The sequence below is a fragment of the Xylocopa sonorina genome, chromosome 1 (genome assembly GCF_050948175.1).
Source record: "Xylocopa sonorina isolate GNS202 chromosome 1, iyXylSono1_principal, whole genome shotgun sequence".
Taxonomy (NCBI): Eukaryota; Metazoa; Arthropoda; class Insecta; order Hymenoptera; family Apidae; genus Xylocopa; species Xylocopa sonorina.
In genome coordinates this window covers 10845195-10863453 of record NC_135193.1, presented here as the reverse complement: position 1 = coordinate 10863453, position 18259 = coordinate 10845195, and the positions used below count along the sequence as shown (strand labels likewise).

The window sequence follows — 18259 nt, the reverse complement described above, 5'->3', positions numbered from 1 at the left end:
CAGCATAATGTCGCTCCAAGTTGTCTCATACGCGACACAATCCACAGACACGGGACACACACGCACACGTGACAGTGTCTAACAAGACACGCACGAGAGAAACACGTGCAGCGTGCACACATGTGCAGACTGGTTAAACGGGAGAACCGGCAAGACTTCCGTTGCCTGGGGCGTCGGTGCTAGGAGGTGTAGGAATTCGATTCGGTAGCATAAAACGCGACGTGGATTGTAGACGTCGGCAACGTGGACGAGGAAACTTATTAAACGAAAGAAAGCGGACGTCGTCGAGATCGAGGAGGACTTACTTTCCTGATTTCAGAACGAAAATCACACGGTCGGGGATGTAGCTCTCGTAGAAAGTCGCGGCTCCCTTTGTCGCGCGTGAATCAACGGCATATCTGGGGGAAACGCATAAATTGGTAAACAGAAAGCACCTAATTATGCGCCGCGCTAATTAGATGATCCCGATGCGAGGATATAGGTATCAGTCCACCATCTCTTTCCGCGAAGAAATCGTCTTTCCGCCTAGTCAGCGCGCACCGGGGTCGAGGAACAACCTGTATCGTATGCACTAGCCCATTGTACACGCTTGTCTCGTGTGTACACACAGGTGTACAAGTCGTTTCACTGTATACACGCACGATTTGATCCTACGTATGGAGGATGTAGTTAAGCGAGCATTAATATACGCCCCGTCCATTGGCACTATGTACAACACATTCGTCTAGCGCGGTTAACAGACATATGAATTTTGTCATGTGTGCAGTGAACGCTGGTGGGCGTCGTTGCTATTGTGTACTACACACACACACACGCACGCGATTCTATTCTCGTGCATTCCAAGCCATGCGGGTAGCATAGGGCTGCACGTTTCCCGTGTACTCCAGCCAGCCAACTCTTTACGCGTACGTAAATGCGTAAGCGCGTGTACACGTGAACACATGTGCGATCGTGCGGCCGTAAACCGCGTGTTTATTGTCGCAACGGGTTGCAGAGTACATGAGAAACCGATGTCATACTGTACCGCGGCGTCTTCGGCTCAAGTGGATCGCGATCTGGCGTCGGTTTCTCTACTTCCGCCCGCAACATATGCGATACGTGTCCTTACCTACACGTTACGTACGACGATACTTTTTACTCGCCATTTGGACAGTTGTTACCAGTCACGTGACGATCTGTTCGATAGAAATTCTTTGCTCGATGCGTTGAAAATGTAGCAATAATAAAAATGATTCGCGATCTTCGACGAGGTATAGATAAAACTTTGCGATTAAGTGGATACTGAATTTCAGTCGGTTAACTTTCCGTACGACGTCACGATTCGTTAACTCAAAGATAGGTTGTAGATTTACAAACGCAGGATTGAATATCCAGCGACAGGCTAATGAAAAGACAAGATTCAAACGTGTAACGTGTTACGTCAGAGGCAGTATCGAGCGATCGATCAACCGGTATTGACCAATAGCGTAGCGACGTGGCCGCGCAGGTGCCTGGAAAGCATGGGTGCCACCATCTCGTGGGTGGCTAGAAGGCTAGAAATCCACGATTTTTGCTCACCTTTCGAAAATATATAAGTTTTCGTTGAGTGGAGGTCGTTGTCGCCCACGTTATCGGGACTGGTGAACAGCTGCGAGACACGGCGAATGAAAAGTTGGCTCCTTTCCCGCGTAGGACGACAAGGGAGACGTGGTTACAGCAACACGTGCAAGCTCGACCCAACGATCGGATAATAAACGGAAAATATCCAATTCGCCTTTGGGGAACAAGAATAAAAGACACGTTATTTAATCGTCGATCGAGACGATCTCGAAGTCGGTCGGTCCTAATTGACGAAGATGCATCGCGGCAGGGGTAGTTACGCGTGGATGTCAATTGTTGCAAATTAATTGGGAACAAGGAACGCGATACACGCGCAGTGGGTATACGCGTGATTAATTTCATTGCTTCGTTCGTTCTTAGAACCAATCGATCATGATGTTGGCAACGCGATCTGATGAACAAGGAGTCGATTATCCCAAATCTTTCAGACCGACATATAACAACGTTCCCGTCTTGTTTCGTCCGCTCAACAGCACAAGAAGTCTTTCAAGTAATCGTTACATCCTACCGTTAATTTGGTCGTGTAATAAATACCCGAAAATCGTACGACGCGCATTTACTGATCGTCGAATAACTCGTATGACAGGAAACCGGGCAAGAGATGTTCCTCATAGATAATTTCTTCGTGTCGATCATAATAGATACATGCTGCAGACGGTGTATCGGAATTACGTTCCATTATTATGCCGAACACGGTATCTGTGAATGCATGACGGCGCGCGAGACGGGGTCCTGCATCTTTACCTGTCGACCTGACCATTCTGTACCTAGCCAGGTCCCGAAAAAACCTGTTTCGGGCACAGCAGAATGCATTTACTGGCCATACCTACGACCAGGTGGGCGATCTCCCGCAAATTTCCTATCTGTTTTCGAGGAAGATATCTTCATTTAAAATACGCAACTATTCGTGCCATTTGTATGTTCTACGGCGAACCAAAACTGATACTTTTTCTATTATATATTGTAGATAATCATCTCTTCGGAAGAAGCAATTCTCTCCTTTCGAACGTACCAACATTAGTTGCGTTCGATAGTTTTAATGATTATCTGGCTATTCTTACTAGTTACGTTCGATGTTCCACAGGAGAAATGAAAGTTTCGTTACATCGAAGAAGGAGATATCTTCTAGGGAAGAAATACGTAGCTATATCAACGACGGGGCTTCTCCATTTTATGGAAGCCGACCGTAGCGCCAATTCTCGAAGGTTGAAAGCACGAATCCACTGTTCCGAATGCAGGGACCTTACTTTCCCTAACCGGCATCCATTTTATAAGAATCGTGGCGCCACATCGTGGTTAAAGGGAATAACGTGGGCTACATCTGGATGACTCGTAGCAGGGGAAAATGTCTCGCAGGTATCTGGTTTGACGAACCACGATGCGTGCGAGGTGCATGTGTGTGCGTATCGCGTGAATTTTCGCAGGTGGTGATTTTTCATGCAAGACTAAAATTCGAAGATCCGCCGGTGGACGGACGCTGTGTCGGGACGAAGAGGACTCGAGCTCGAGGCGCCGTGATCGCGGGGCGTATCCCAAAATCGTGGGGGAAGAACGGCCCCTGCTTTCGTCCAGTAAACTTGTCCGTGATACGGTGCGTGGTGTTTTGTCGCATCCCGTGAGAAAATCACGATTGCACGCAAGAAATACACCGCCAGTGAGTACAAGTTTAAGGTGTCGAGCGCGTCGAATCGAGGAGGATCGATTTTGACATGACGACCACCGTGGTGATTCAGCCTCGCGCGTCATGTGTCGTTTTCTAATGACTTTTTCGAAATCTTATCGCTCTTGAGCATTACGGATCGATAATTATCGGACGTGGAATCATTTTCATTGCCGTGGCACGTCTTATTGCGAATCACTGCCAATGTGTAACTCGGCCGACGATTCTTACGTACAAAAGCTAGGTTATCTGCAACTCGGAGATGAACCGAATGACGCCGGCGGTGCATCGGGTACCGGTAGGGTCACGGGATCGCGGCCTGAGGCCCAGGTGCCCGTGTCGAGGAACACCGCTAGCAGAACCGATACCAGAGGGTCTGGTAGGCCAGTCGGTGCTATCGAGAGTTTCATTGAAGGCAATACTGACACTTGCAGACAATCAGTGACTGATTACAAACTGTACGAACGTGAGAATATAATAGCCGCGTCGAGGTTTGCCACGCCAAAACCTGTGGAACAGATCAGTGCGCAGCAGCAACAGAATCAAAATCGTATGAGTCATCAACAAGTGCCGGTTTATGAGAATATTGACTATTACCCGCAACAGGGTCAACCACATCCTCCGTATTACTATCCGGTGGAATCAAGGAAGAGTCCTAAGAGCAGCCCCAGAGGTTCTGTGGCAAGCGAATCCTATGAGCCTACCTTTAGGAAAGCACAACCGCAAGTGCCCACTGGAAACCGATATCAGTCTGCATCACCGGCTAAAGAATTGCCTCCGTACGAGGCACCTCCTGTCTATGAAAATATTCAGGAGGTACACTTCCCAGAGAATACGCAAAATAAACCAGGTCCTCAAGTGCCACCAAATTATTACCACCCAGCCACGATTAATGGTGATGATTACGTTGTTATGACTGGGAAAGTGGGTCAAGCACAAAATCAGAGGGGTATGACTCAAAGTTTGTCGTACACGCAACAGAGAGGGAGTAACATACGTGGCCAAAGCTACGATGGCTCGACGTTACAGCGTTCCACAGATTCCTCTGCATCAAGGTACTTACAAGGATCTTCCTCATCTTTAGATCATCAAGCTGGCAGAAGTGCTTATGTGCCACCATCTGAATTGCAAACACCAACTAGAAATTTTAGTTACAATTCTGAACAACAACAACAACAACATTCTCCAAGGTCTGGACTTCCTTATCATAGTGAGTCCCCTCCTATACGCTTGCCTCCAGAACCACACCATTACCGTGGTTCCTTAGATAGTTCAATGACCGTGCAACATGGATTTAGAGCATCGAATCACATAGACAGTGTGCAACAACCACAATATAGGCAAGATAGTCCCCAAAGTTATAAACCATACATAGAATCAACTACAAGGAGTACAAGTGCAAACATTACCGGAGAGACTCAAGCTAGAAATTCACCTGTCTATGGAGCGAGGCAAGGGGAGCAACCTGCTTGTCGTAACTCCCCTTGTTACTCTCCAAGCAGAGTGCTACCACTGAGTGAGAGAAACTATCACCACCAAGAATCTAGACCAGAATTTCCTGCTAGAAATTCCCCAATTTATTGCTCAAATAGATCATCGGAGCACTTGAGATTAAGTAATTTACAGAATGATAGAAGTTTCATTCAGGATGCGCCTGACCTATCTGAAACTTCGAAGCCATCTCCTATATATTCACCTAGCCGTGGTGACTCTTCCAGAATTGTAGCCAACAACAATATCGTGAGAGGTTCGCCAAAAACGAGTCCAACTCACAATCAAGTATCGCCTGATATAGTCGCACAAAACGTAATTAATTCGCCATCGAGACACGTGTCTCCAGCTTCCGCTAACCATACCATCGGAAGCCCACTACGTGGTCAAGTGCAAACACCAGTGACCACGGGCATGCATACCGCCGCAGAAACGGATTCAAATATTCATGGGCCTAGGATCACTAGTCTTCCCCCGGGAGTGACTAGCGGTGTAGCTGGTCCGGTTTTTTTAAATGCCGGTGTACCTGTATTACAGAGGCCCACCGAGCATGAGCCAGAGGAAAGAAAATCCGTCAGTCCACCGATTAAACCGACATCTGGCAAGGGACTGCTACCTTACAATGTTATACCGCCTAGACCATCCGTAAGAAATTAGCTATAAGTTAAAGAGAGGAGAGCATTAACCCCGCCTAATAAATCCTGTATCCTGCTTTTTTTTCAGTTTGCAAAACCTGTCTACCATGTAACACTGCGATCACGTTAATTGGGTTACGGGAACGCATCGTTGCTTTCGATTTGTTTTGGCTGTATGCCAAGCATTGGTCTATTTGCATGCTGATTTTATATAAAAGGAATGGCGACTAACATTCTAATGATTGTTCGTTTCATTGCGATATCTTTTTTTTTTTTTTACTAAAAATGGCGATAACAAAGACCTTACATTTTGTATTATATTCTTTATGCGTTTATATGAGAGCTACGTTTAAGTTGTAACGAAGAGTTTTGCGCGGCTTTTCATATTTAGGCGCTGATCTCATAAATGTCAGCTGCTATCGCTAATATTTTACATAATGGCTGACCTGTGTGACGATAAGATAAACGATTTACTCTTCAGCGAAAATATTATTTCAAACAGGCTAATAAATAGTTTCTTCCGTGATTTATTGGAAACGAAAACGTCTGCTTCGACGACTTTTGACACTGTGCGTAAAAGAAACGCACATCGCTCGCGATATCTTACGATTCGTGACGAGTTCTTTCTTCGAATTCGCGCTGAATCACACACAGCAAATTGTTCGCTCCTGACAAGCGCCGTATAGTTGCCGCGCAATATTTTATTCATAGACTGTACGCATCCTCGTGTGAAGCATGTAATTTCCTCTGTATCCGACTTCTTTTCATTTTGCTTCGAATGTTATTGTAACCGCATGCAAATTCACGTGTCCCTGACAAAATTCTATCCCCGATCTATGCCACCATTTGTCAGTACCGATTAGAGCGAGGAATGCAATTTATTTCTTGTAGGGGCCCACCGAAGCGGAGAGAAAAATAGAAGAATTGACAAGACAACTGGAGGAAGAGATGGAGAAGCAAGAGGAGGAAGGAGAATACTTCGGTAAGAAACAACGATCGAACAGCCCATAAAACAATCGTCGAGCATTCACGACGAATGTTTCCATATCTGAATACGCGCTGCGCAATAACTACCCGTACTACGACGTTTTACAATGACGCGATGCTTACGTTGGTATTAATCTGTTCTCTCAATAATATCGGTAATACGGTTTAAACGGATTGGGATGCGTCAATTTCGTATAATCCCATCGTTAGATCGCTTCATTTCCGACACGCTCTGATCCAGAATTCCTTGGTGATTCCGAGAAGAAATAAAAAGCAGCAGGGTACCGTGCCAATTCCCACGGCACAAGTTCCCTCCCCCGATAGACCGGTTTCGAAAAATGGAGTCAAGTTTCAGTGTGTCGCGAAACTTTTTAACTCGATGTTTCGTTGACATTCACTCTCTTGCCCATTCGTTTCCACCTACGTGTCTTCGCACCTATGTGAAGCGCCACACATGTACGCGTTCCATGTGTTCGTTAAACGTGCACACATTCATCGTTCCGGCCCTTGGTCCCTGTCGTACGTGTGTATGCCTCAGCGTCGTAAGATCGCATTTATTTACATTCGGTACTTTCCTCGACATGCATCGTGTGTTTCCGATCGATTACTTGCCGTTCCAATTAGGAACAGTTCGCAAAATGCGAAGATATCGATCGACGAAACGTGATCTTAGTCGACTCCCAAATATTCCACGATGCTTCATAGCTCGAAAGCTTAATGGACCGTTCGCTATTTTAATGGCATCGGAAATTACCTACCGATACGGTTACACAACCGTGAAACACTTATCAATGCAAATAAACATGTATTCGATGCAAATCGCTGCCGCCATTATTATAATCGGCTGTGCATTTTTTGTGGAACCAGTCTTTCCCGAACAAATCGATGCGACAGGGGCCCCGGTTCTATTCGAACGTAGGCTAATCGTAGTCAATGAGGGACTGAAAGATCCGCGGGAGCGGATAGGAAGTTCAGTTGAGCAGATCGATGTCGAGATATGCCCGGCGTTTAGGTGAGCCCAGTGTCCCTCTTCGTTCTTCTGTACACGAGTGTTCTATTCTTCGTGTAACGTCCTGTATACGACGCGAACTGTCGGTGACCAGGTCGCGCACGCCGCGGTAAGTAATCTCGTTATAGATAGACTAGTGCGACACGTTGGCGGGTTTTAGTTCGAGCAAGACTGGCCTAGTGAAACTGAACCGTTGAATCGAAACTACAAGTGTCACGAGCAACGAATGAGGGATACAGGATTTCTGTGAAGGGAATGGCAGGGTTTGTCTTACCCATTGATAGCTGTGAGTGCGCTTCTTCCGACCGAATCCTCTTGTATCGTTGTCATCGACAATCATTGACAGTGAAGTTCTCTACTGTGAAGTATCGACGCGGGGATATTTCTAAATACTACCAACGCGACTCAACTGTAGAGTCCCAAAATAGAGTTACTGTTAAAAGTAAAACTGCACAGATTTAGCGCACTATAATGCATTGACCCTTTGTCGACCCTTTTCCGCAGGTATCTGTCACACATGCGGTGAAAAAGTAACCGGAGCAGGTCAGGCCTGCCAAGCCATGGGCAATCTCTATCACACAAATTGCTTTATATGCTGTTCCTGTGGAAGAGCGTTGCGTGGCAAAGCGTTCTATAACGTTCATGGGAGGGTATACTGCGAGGAAGATTATCTGGTACGTAAGACAGTAATTGCGATGGACGTGGTTAGTGGTACGATGACGTAGCTCATAGAATGTTTTGTCCGTAGTACTCTGGCTTCCAACAAACTGCCGAGAAGTGCGCGATCTGCGGCCACCTTATCATGGAAATGGTAATTAAGTAGATAATGTTAAGCTAACCGACGCTCGAAACCATGAAAATTCACTCGATGCTTCCCTTGTGTGTAGATATTACAAGCAATGGGGAAGTCCTATCACCCAGGGTGCTTCAGATGTTGCGTTTGCAACGAGTGTCTTGATGGCGTTCCTTTCACGGTCGACGTTGATAATAAAATTTACTGCGTTAACGATTACCACAGAATGTTCGCGCCAAAGTGTGCTTCTTGTGGCAAAGGAATTACACCGGTCGAGGTAGGTGTCCAGCTAATTTCGATACGAATATTTTTAACTTCCGACTCATGGAGTACCATTTTTACCGTTCAGGGTACCGAAGAGACGGTCAGAGTCGTTTCCATGGATAAGGATTTCCACGTGGATTGTTACGTTTGCGAAGACTGCGGCATGCAATTGACCGACGAACCGGACAAACGATGCTACCCACTCGATGGAAGGCTTATGTGTCGTGCGTGCCACATCCAATGCATATCCCACACGCAACCGAGGGCACCGCAGCCCGTGTCAGCCAGTTATCAGTTTATGGGATAAGTTGAACGGTTCTACATTTAATTAAACTGAATTGCGCTCGCGTATCGGTCATCCAGCAATGAACATTGTATGAATTAACTGAAAGAAACATATTAACTATCACTAAAGTGAAACTTATGTCATATTATCTATCGATATAAAAGCTAGAAATTTATAGAAAATACAGGTATAGACGCCAGCAATATAATATTAATCGACTCCTACGGAAAGGAATATATAGCTTTATCGTTCCTCGAAAATGTGAGAAATTGAAGCAACCTAGCAAGACTGGATATTTACAGAATCGAAATACTTACACTGCCTCTTGGGATCATTTAGATTGTATAGTCAGGTCGATATCTGATCTTTTTAGAAAGAAGAAAACGTGTCTATGGAAAATGATTTTCCACTGACAGCTACTAATATAGGTTAGCGGTATATTTAATATATGTGCTCTTATTTATTTCTCTTCAAGGTACTGCGAACGAGTGCAGTGGTCTCGTTAGGATGAACGAGTTGCGCATGCAACTGTGATATATTAGCATAATAACTACATCGTCGTTAAGCAATGATTCCTTACTTTAATTCTTGCGTATAGCGTGTATATGCACAATTGTGTCGCCAGGGCGTGCCCGTGTTCTTCCAATCACGAATTCCAGATGCGCCCCGACATAATGGCGTTTACGATAAACATGGCGTATCATTACCATACTCGATGTATCGCGTTTGCTAACAGTATTTATTACGAAAAGTACATCATATATCGTTAACTAAGTATCAAAAGCTTCATTACGATACTCTTGACATTCATCGATATTACTCAGGAATTCTGACGCACGATCGTAAGAAATATTATCGTTGAGAAATTACGTCGAATCCTAAAAACATAACCTAAATGAATGAATAGCGTGAAATAAGACTCGGTGCGTTAAAGAAGAATAACTTTAGGATGCTACAACGCACAATTCGTGCTGCCAAAAAAAAAAAAATAAATAATTATAATAATAATAATCATAAACTGCTACGTCTGAGGATTAATCAATATTATTTGCGTCTAGGGAAAGATTTAAGTTGCAAGTAATGTAGATAAAAAAAAGTACAATGTTATTTAAGTGTATGCACGGTATGTAAAACAAGACGACCGTTCAATAAAGAAAAGTATACCTGACCGATTTTGCAATAACCCCTCGTTAGCCGATACCCGAGGATTTCTGAGCTAGGGTGAAGAACAGATAATTTGTGTAACATTACATAGTAGGATTTGTTTTTTGTTTCAAGATAACACGATAACGTTTACACATTTACAGGTGACAATATACATCCGTTCGATCGACGCGACATGAATATCAGTCAGTGCACTGCCGTCCTCCATCCATCGCTACATTTGTGGAGGCTCCTGCCGTTCTGTTTTCGATGTCTTTAGTGTCGCCGTTTTATTTGATTCTGTTATCTAAAACATAGAATAGTTTAGTGCAAAATACCGTAAATTTTGAAAATGGCTCGCTAGAAACGCAAGAGAGCGGATTTTAGAAGAAAGTACGATAGACGATCGAGAAATAAAAATTCCCAGAAATAGAAATAAAACCTACGGACAGTTTCAAACGCAGGCTACATCGAGAAAGCATGTAAAAAGTAGTTCTAGTATCAGTTTTTGTTAGATAGTTTTTAGTCGTATGACGACGTTAGATTAACGAAGAATTTCACAGTTATACCTTCGATATCAGACGCGGCTGCTTGTTAAATGGCCAAAATCTTAAATATCCCATTTTATGGAACCTGATGGCCATTGTTGTACACCCTACACATTGTACAGAGAAATATCGTTTAATTTCCATTGTTCTCTTCGCACGTCGACAATTTCAATAATTTTTTTGTCCATCTAATTACCTAGAGTGACTACATATCTCAGAGGTGTGAATATTTTATACAGGATCCATGTTAAAGCCCACAAACCAGCACCAGTATTTTTAACAAGATCTACATATTTCGGACTGAAATGTAAAAGCTCCATGAGCTTCGCGATATCCACGCTGAAAGAATAAATCTCGCATAGTACCATGGCAATGTGATTTATCATGTAAATACCATTCCATGGTGCTTACTTTTTAGCTACTGTATAGAATATGACACACCAACCTATAGATGTAACTATATGGACCGGTATGTAAAAGTGCCAATATTCCTTGGCCATCTTCTTCATTCTCCCGAATAGCGACAGCTTTTCCGCGGGCACCGCTTTAGGAGCGTCCCCCTTAGCGAGATTAGAATAACGCGCTACTAGGTTATTCTTATTAAACGTATGTCTGAGCGATACCTCGTGCGCTTTAATGCGGTTGAGAAGTACGACATAATTGCACGAGGAGCCCCTGTAATGCGGTTGCTTCTCTGAAATCGAGAGCAACGCGGTAATTCCGACTCGTGACGCGGCTCGTTAATAACGAAAGAAACACAGGTAACCTACCAAAAAGCTTAAATCCCCAACGCCTTGGATCGTTACACCGTATAATACGCGTCGTCTCTAAAAAGCTTTTGGTCGTTAACGCGGGACTGAATCCCAAATTGGATGCGAGTCTGATGCCCCGGCAGAAAATCATGTCCATGTTTGAAAATTGTCTGTGCTATTTCTAACCAATAAACTATGATGATCGTAATAAGTAGAGATTGTTGCAATTCTGAGATACTAAGTACTCACATTTCACAGATGTAGATTCGATTGGACTTACCGAGTAATACTGGCGTTTGAACGGCACCTAACGGCACCTATTAATTCGTAAAAATTGCGTAATTATTTAAAAAATTTCACATGTCTATGTTGTCGCACATAGGCTATGTTTGGTAATCGAATCGAAACCAACGACTGCTAGGCCATCTAGTGTCCACCACGTTATTATTAAGATAGCGTCTATCTTTATAAGGCTCCATTTTGTTAGGGAGTCTCCTGAACAACTGTTGGTTAATATTTTTAACAGCAATAAGATCGATACGAAGCTAACTAAATGTATGTATATATTAGAACAAATTTAATATAAAACGTTAGCTGTATAATAAATACATAAACATAATTCCTCCATTTTTGGTTTCGGTCGCGCAGTTAATAGTTTCATAATAGAAATATCTTATCGTATACTGTGTTATGGTCAACGTTTTACGAAATATTTACATAATTTCTGTCGTATATATGTACAGTGGTACTTTCTCTTGTATTTTATTCTAATACAGCGAAATTTGTATGATAATTAAAGCCAGTGAAAGGAATAAGGTATAGGACGCAAGTTTTCTAGCGCCGCTTTGGTACCAGTGAAAAAATAACGCTGAAACAAGTTGAAGAAAACCTATAGTCGTTAGATATTATTAGTATATTCTGCAACTATCGTTACATAAATTATAATCTGTTATTTTTATACTCACCTGTGTCATCACGGTTCGTTATCCAACCGATAACCGGTTCCATTTCGTTCTGTCGCTTCAACCATTGATTTAGCGGTTCGAAATACCTTAATATAGCACCTGCATCCATCCTGTTCGTTCTGCCCCTTGTCATTTGTCGTACAACGTCTTTCCAAGGTTTAGACGAACCGATTGATAATACATCGCTAAAAAAAAGAAAAATTGTAAATACATTATTTAGAATGTATTCTCATAATAATCGTTTACTCTTACGATAGTAATCTTCCAGCTTCTCGTGATCTATAAAAATCGCAGGTATGTAGATCACCAGTGTGACCCGCTATCTCGCACAATGATTCGAACAATTGAAATTGCAAAACAACACCGACAAAATACCTACAATTTGGATTACATTAGCTTTCAGTTTTAAGTTCCAGAAACTGAATAAAATGCTCTTCCGTACTTGGCATATAGTGCATCAGCCGGGACATGATATTTCGAGCCAGGATCAAAATCTCTTTCAGATCGCGGTACCGGAGGCACGATTCCTTGATACTGTAACCTCAGTTCCCACCATTTGTTGGTCATATCCGCAACACCCTCGTGGAATACGCGCCACCTCCACTTAGAACGTTAAACAAACTATGTACGCAAGCTGTTTTAATAAAAATAATGCAATTATAAATGGATTGTTGTGAAACCTCGTCAACTATGTAAGTAAATGGCATGTAGGCGATTTTGCGAAGCGCCATCAGCATCAAGAAATTGATCTCGCTCCCATAGTCGTCAGTGGAGTTATCGTGCAAACCAATTTTACTCATATGTTGTGGCGTGAAGACGGAGAGCTCGATAGCATCGCTGACTGCTTCGAAAAATCCTAATTCACAAAGAGCAGCAGGTCCGTATTACTTATTTATTCGCTCAATTAACTTCCGCTATCATTATGATAATGTTTGTTGTTACCTGGGACTGCCTCGTTTCTAAATAATAATGGTTGATCTCTGTACTGTAGATAATACTGTAATCGAGCGATTTCGTGATGAGTCGATAGCAAATCTTCCATCGTGACTCTTGTACATTGTTTTATTCTGCAACATTGTTCCGTTAACGATTAATTTACAATTCCTCGTCTAATTGTTAGTACCTGTAATCGATCCTGTTGCAAAAGTCCCAAGCACTTGGAGTACACTTCACTTCTCTGTCGATGGGTTTCTCGAACATCGAGAACCTCCAGAATTCAGGTGGCATCGGTTTCATTCCAAGAGAGGTGAAAAATTCCTCTGCTATCTGGAACATCCTTTAACATTTTCACGTTTTATCTACTCGATTTTATATTAGATAAGTCCAAGCACCGTCGCCATTATATATTATTACCTTAATGGTGTGAAACTTTGTATCATCATGTCTAAACTGACGTCAAGACTTTTGCTTGCTGGGAATGGCTGCACCAAGTCGTAAAGATCTTCCCAGTTTTGAGCCCACATGTTCCCCAGGATGTGTGCCGGAAGCGGGCCGTCTCTTCTTATTTTGTCGCCGTATCTCTCGAACAGTTTCGTTCTCACGTAGGTGAACAGGTTCTTATATAAATGCATAATTGCTGACATTACGTTTGCTGTGTTCTGTTGAAAATATTCGTCTTCGAAGAGCTCCCTCATCTGATCACCAGCGTCCTCGAAACCTAGGTCAGGCAGCATTTTAAAGATACATCTTCCGATCAAATCTCAGATGGGAACTATTTTTCATTTACCGTTTAATCTAGCAGCTTTGTTTGCCAGCTGAATGTATCGCATGTATTTATTCTTTAATTGTGGCCCAGTGGCTTCGTGCCAAGCATGCCAATAATATAGTAATTCATCATAGTCTTTGGATCGTGCCATTATTTTATTGATATCTGAGAAGCATAAACGATTATTCGATATCGATGATCGATTAATTATTACGTAGGTAATTGCTATCTAACCGTGGTCCAGACTTAGGTCGCAATTTGCACCCACTGCTCTGTATGGGCATAATCTTGTCCTCGCGTATATTTCTTTCATTTCGAGAATTAGACCGTGCAACTGGAAATTAATATTTAGCTATCGATTGAATTCTTTGATTGATTTGACGATGATTAATATTTACTTCGTTGAATTTGTCATCCGTGAGGGAATTCCGTCCTCTTATAGCGATCATTTTGAGCTCTCTTTTCGCGAAGGGATCTCCTATTCGACTCCAAGCGAAACTAACGGCCTTCCGCCACGAAATTCGATCGAATTTCAACTTCAGAGTTTGTTCGTCTATCTAGTAAAATGGATACGATAAAATTGCCCTTCCCATAGATACGTTGCTCTGTTAGATCATTTTTTTCTTAGATAACTAATGGTACCATTCTGCGACGATTGGTTTCAGTGACATTGGTGGCGAAATTCCACTGTGCTGTCATCACTCTTGCGCACATCGTGGAAGCTTCGCTGTCGTACTCTCTGAGAAATTGCATGGCATCTCCTAAGTTCACGTTCATGCCCTAAATGAAATTGATAAAAAACGAAAGAAGTATAAGCGTGTTTCGAAACAAGACCATCTACTTTCCCGTGCAACGGTACAACTGTCTAAGCTTTGTACTTTTGAGCGTGAAAATTATGCCAGAGAACATTCCTACTAGCCTAGATAACGTTAACACTACATTCAGGATCTAATTAGAATTTTAAATGCGACTTTGACCTAATATTCTTCAGTGAATAAGTATCCCCCCAACCGTATCGAGCAGGCGAACTTCTATCAAAGTGTATCATCTTCAAAATACGGGCAACTTGGTTTATAAACATCAGCGAAGTTGTTCTTCGTTTTCTTACCTCTAAATACTTGCTATGGTTTCTCTGCGCCAATGAACAGACGATTAAAACGCAAACTAGTTGTTTTGCAGTAGTCATTTTCGCCATTACTCGACTCCAAATTAAGGTCCGGTAATCAATTAGACGAACGGAAAGAGTCGTTGATCTTCCTCGAAATCGTTTTTCATTCTCGTGGGAAGTAGAATGCAATTGGAAAGTCAGGATATTGACCAATCGATTCGTCGCGCACCACCGAGCATAGTACTCTTGCCATTTCACTAGAGCGTCCCGCCTTTCGTGTTTTTCTAAAAACCGTCTCTCATACAGGACTGGTTAAAATGAAAAATTCCCTTTCACAACGATCCATTAACCAACCTGATTTTCACTTCCCTTTACAACTAGTACACTGTTGCTAGAAACTTTCAAGTCGATCGCAATCTTCGATGCGATCGTCCCGCCGTAATAAAGACTCACCAGATTCAACGAGGAGACCAAACCAACTCCTGAACGAATGCTCGCGCAGACGATGGACGGTTCACGACAGATAATTTCGATACGTACTGTTAACGAATCGGCGGCTGATCGAACAATCGGTACGTCGATGCTGTCGTCGCAAAACTGAACCACCGCGGAAAGAGACATGGTCTTCCGGGACGGATATTCCACGGGCGAAAAGAGGAAGGGACAGGCATCGCCGGTGCGTGAAGCGTAACCACCCAACGCACCGTGGCACATGCCAAAATCATTCCATCTTCAACACGATTCGGATTTCTTAATTCGTTTACGAGCACCGCGACGATGTACGAATCCGATGCATGGGCCGGAGAAAGAAATTTTTCGCGAGGTAGAAAGTACGCCGAAACGGGACCCAAACGCTTCCATTTTTGATGCGCTACTTTTTATAGCGTCTAGAAGATGAATGGTGATACTGAAAAACTTTCAATGAAGAATTTATTTCGACGATGTTGTATACAGTCTACGTATTTCTTTAGACATCATAGTGTATTTGAATTCGTTGTTCTGCACAGTTTTATGAAAAGTATGAGTGTCATGGAAAGTGCACGATCGTTCCTGGCTTCGTTCGTCTTCTACACAAGCACCGTAACTCCAATTATCCGGTGGCGTAACCAGCGACGATACCGGTCTGCGTAATTTTTTTACAGATATAATTACATCCTTGTGTTCCAGCAAAGGTTTTTACATTTGACTGAGTGAAAACAATTTTCTAGGCTGGTTACGGGTCACGTCGCGAAAGTAGAAGGTGAATATTTTAAAAGACGACCGGATAGATCGTGTCTGATATCTTCTTCTTTTTTCTAGAATAATATCACACGTGTAAACGAATGATCTTTTAATTGCACCGAATTACTTGGTAGCTTACGCTTCTCGTTTCGCTTCATCAGTCGCAGCAGGTTTCTTCTTACCCTGGGTTTGCGTCTTATACTCTTGATGCATTATTTTCTCAATATTCACGCGCCTCTGCAGCAATTTGAAAATTCTCTCCAACCTCGAGTATTCCTCTCGCACTTTAACGAAATCTAATATATCTGGAGCCTAAAAAGAGTTCTCGTTCTCGCAAATGATTTCTTTGAGGAGGCAAATATTTACCGTATGATATTCCATGAAGTTTAGCAAGTCTTTCAGTTGCTTCTCTAATCGTCTCACATTAATCTCCATAACGTTATGTTCACCAGCGAACTCTTTGATCTGCGCCTGTTTCGACAAGATATCCTCCTTCACTTTACTCAACGCCAACGCGAGATCGTTCAATTTCTGCTTGTGTTGCGTCAGTTTCAAATGGTAATGCCCTGTTACGAGTACAATGAACAGGCCCAGATCCAGCACGGATCCCGTCTACGCGTACGTTGATCAAGATCGATCACCTGCGATCCTCTTCATGTCGATCACGTACACGCTCTTCTCCTCGAGCATCTTTACGTAATCCTGGTTCTCGATGTTCAATTTCTCGAAGTCGATAGCGTGAAGCGACTCGCCTAACTCCTCCCTCTGAACAAGCTGCCGACCAGCCTTCGCGATCTGCATCCTCGCAGTGGCGCTCCTCAGCCGCAGCCTCTCTATAATCGTGTTCGCCGATCTCAGCCATTCCTCGACGAACCTTAGCGAGAACTCGCGCGTGAAAGAATGCATACACAATGCACGCTGTGCAACACGTGCTATCTCACCCTAAAACACGTGTACGCGTACTTCGTGGAGCTGGAAAGTTGGATGCCTGAAGAAGAACGTGGATCTGACTAGTTATTAAGGCTCTACTGGTCCACGTTCTCTCATACAATTAGAGAAGATGCAACCTATTTTCGTTATCGATTACATCCACCGATTGGATTGTATAGCGCAACTTTTCAGCTCGGCACAATAAGTTCTAAAATACTTGCGATCACCTGATCACACGCTCAGCAGGAATCTTCCCAGTAATGGGGTCCACACCTTCGGTAACAACTTCCTTCTCGAACTCTATCTTCGCTTCTTGCACCTCGTTAATACGAATCTCAATCTCCTCTATCTCTGCTCTCATTATGGTTTTCCTCTTCCTGGAATACTGTTCCAATCGTTCCAGTTTCTTCTTCAGCTCTTCAAGCTCCTTCTTCGCCATCACCATACGATGCGCCATTGTAATCCTTACGGTGAGTCGGTAAAGAGATTGGTGAGTTTATAATGGTGTTTTGGGATACAATTTGACGAGCTCACTTTGGGCTGTCGGTGATAGTTCCTATCGTCATGAGACTTGGCGTTCCGAAACGACTCGCGGATGGGATACTGGCCAGGCTGGGTGTGCTCGTGATGCTGTGTCTGCCTAAATCGTGGAGACTCAGCACGCTCTCCCGGAAGCTCATACGTGATAATCTTGGCAGCATGTGTTGCGTCATTCTTCGCGTGAGTCTTGCTCTATCCAGAAGCCTCGCTATGACTTGACAGGAATTTTCATTCATTCGTGAATCACGCCAATCTCATATTAACAGAAGCGAACACGGGGTACTGTGTCTTACTGTTGAGACTCTTAGGCTCCTGTCGAGTTAAATATCGTTCGTACACGTCATTTTCGAGAGTTATCATCCAGATCTTCTGTAAGAGATCGTTTTGCATCTCCTGCAGCTCCTCGAGAGTCATTACTAGAAAAGGAAGGAATTTCTAACAGTCTAAAAGTGGAGGCCGCGTCGATAGACTCCAGATCTTGTTGACACGCACCATCGAAATTTATATCGTCCTCGTGTCTTTGCATCATTCGTGATCCGATGCTTATTATGCTCTCTCGCAACGACATCGCGACAATTATTCGTCTACTAAATGAATTACCAAAGTATGGGATAGGAGTTAAG

General features: G+C 43.3%; 4 protein-coding genes across 5 annotated transcripts; 1 reads left to right on the top strand and 3 right to left on the bottom strand.

The window, feature by feature from the left end:
* Positions 1-2918: 2918 nt before the first annotated feature.
* On the top strand, positions 2919-8887 carry Jub (LIM domain-containing protein jub). Of its 2 annotated transcripts, XM_076906231.1 has the most exons (6): positions 2919-5395; positions 6277-6367; positions 7886-8055; positions 8130-8192; positions 8269-8451; positions 8524-8887. In XM_076906231.1, the coding sequence occupies exons 1-6, from the start codon at positions 3464-3466 to the stop codon at positions 8743-8745; spliced, it is 2661 nt and encodes an 886-aa protein (XP_076762346.1). In that variant the 5' UTR covers positions 2919-3463; the 3' UTR covers positions 8746-8887. The 2 variants fall into 2 exon arrangements, with proteins under 2 accessions (XP_076762346.1, XP_076762338.1); XM_076906223.1 differs by having other exon boundaries at positions 8269-8887.
* Positions 8888-9750: 863 nt separating this feature from the next.
* LOC143430842 (protein FAM210A-like) lies at positions 9751-11667 on the bottom strand. The gene is made up of 6 exons (XM_076907280.1): positions 11448-11667; positions 11186-11360; positions 10827-11109; positions 10612-10754; positions 10437-10522; positions 9751-10174 (listed from the first exon to the last, which is right to left on the bottom strand). The coding sequence occupies exons 2-6, from the start codon at positions 11322-11324 to the stop codon at positions 10103-10105; spliced, it is 723 nt and encodes a 240-aa protein (XP_076763395.1). The 5' UTR covers positions 11325-11360; positions 11448-11667; the 3' UTR covers positions 9751-10102.
* Positions 11668-11825: 158 nt separating this feature from the next.
* LOC143423350 (angiotensin-converting enzyme) lies at positions 11826-15566 on the bottom strand. The gene is made up of 13 exons (XM_076894655.1): positions 15300-15566; positions 14480-14617; positions 14236-14394; positions 14072-14171; positions 13859-14002; positions 13486-13789; positions 13256-13408; positions 13075-13199; positions 12813-12988; positions 12575-12735; positions 12385-12507; positions 12133-12317; positions 11826-12035 (listed from the first exon to the last, which is right to left on the bottom strand). Exons 1-13 carry the CDS (start codon positions 15564-15566, stop codon positions 11935-11937), a joined length of 2136 nt encoding a protein of 711 aa, XP_076750770.1. The 3' UTR covers positions 11826-11934.
* Positions 15567-16301: 735 nt separating this feature from the next.
* Positions 16302-18253, bottom strand: LOC143423282 (cilia- and flagella-associated protein 263). Its single transcript, XM_076894539.1, has 7 exons — positions 18129-18253; positions 17920-18052; positions 17631-17840; positions 17324-17560; positions 16812-17040; positions 16533-16778; positions 16302-16478 (listed from the first exon to the last, which is right to left on the bottom strand). Exons 1-7 carry the CDS (start codon positions 18202-18204, stop codon positions 16302-16304), a joined length of 1308 nt encoding a protein of 435 aa, XP_076750654.1. The 5' UTR covers positions 18205-18253.
* Positions 18254-18259: the final 6 nt, after the last annotated feature.

Excerpts from the sequence above, each read along its gene's own strand:
- LOC143430842 (XM_076907280.1), bottom strand. The coding sequence starts at position 11,324 with ATGGACATGATTTTCTGCCGGGGCATCAGACTCGCATCCAATTTGGGA. Across the intron at positions 11,110-11,185 it reads TTGGGGATTTAAGCTTTTTG|AGAAGCAACCGCATTACAGG; the intron begins GTAGGTTACCTG and ends TCTCGATTTCAG. Across the intron at positions 10,755-10,826 it reads TTCTATACAGTAGCTAAAAA|CGTGGATATCGCGAAGCTCA; the intron begins GTAAGCACCATG and ends TTATTCTTTCAG.
- LOC143423350 (XM_076894655.1), bottom strand. The coding sequence starts at position 15,566 with ATGTCTCTTTCCGCGGTGGTTCAGTTTTGCGACGACAGCATCGACGTA. Across the intron at positions 14,003-14,071 it reads CGACCTAAGTCTGGACCACG|ATATCAATAAAATAATGGCA; the intron begins GTTAGATAGCAA and ends TATGCTTCTCAG. Across the intron at positions 13,200-13,255 it reads TGCAACAGGATCGATTACAG|AATAAAACAATGTACAAGAG; the intron begins GTACTAACAATT and ends ACAATGTTGCAG.
- LOC143423282 (XM_076894539.1), bottom strand. The coding sequence starts at position 18,204 with ATGTCGTTGCGAGAGAGCATAATAAGCATCGGATCACGAATGATGCAA. Across the intron at positions 17,841-17,919 it reads AGTCTCAACAGTAAGACACA|GCTTCTGGATAGAGCAAGAC; the intron begins GTACCCCGTGTT and ends AGTCATAGCGAG. Across the intron at positions 17,041-17,323 it reads CCTGCTGAGCGTGTGATCAG|GTTCGTCGAGGAATGGCTGA; the intron begins GTGATCGCAAGT and ends GTTCTCGCTAAG.
- Jub (XM_076906223.1), top strand. The coding sequence starts at position 3,464 with ATGTGTAACTCGGCCGACGATTCTTACGTACAAAAGCTAGGTTATCTG. Across the intron at positions 5,396-6,276 it reads TTATACCGCCTAGACCATCC|GGGCCCACCGAAGCGGAGAG; the intron begins GTAAGAAATTAG and ends TATTTCTTGTAG. Across the intron at positions 8,193-8,268 it reads GCCACCTTATCATGGAAATG|ATATTACAAGCAATGGGGAA; the intron begins GTAATTAAGTAG and ends CCTTGTGTGTAG.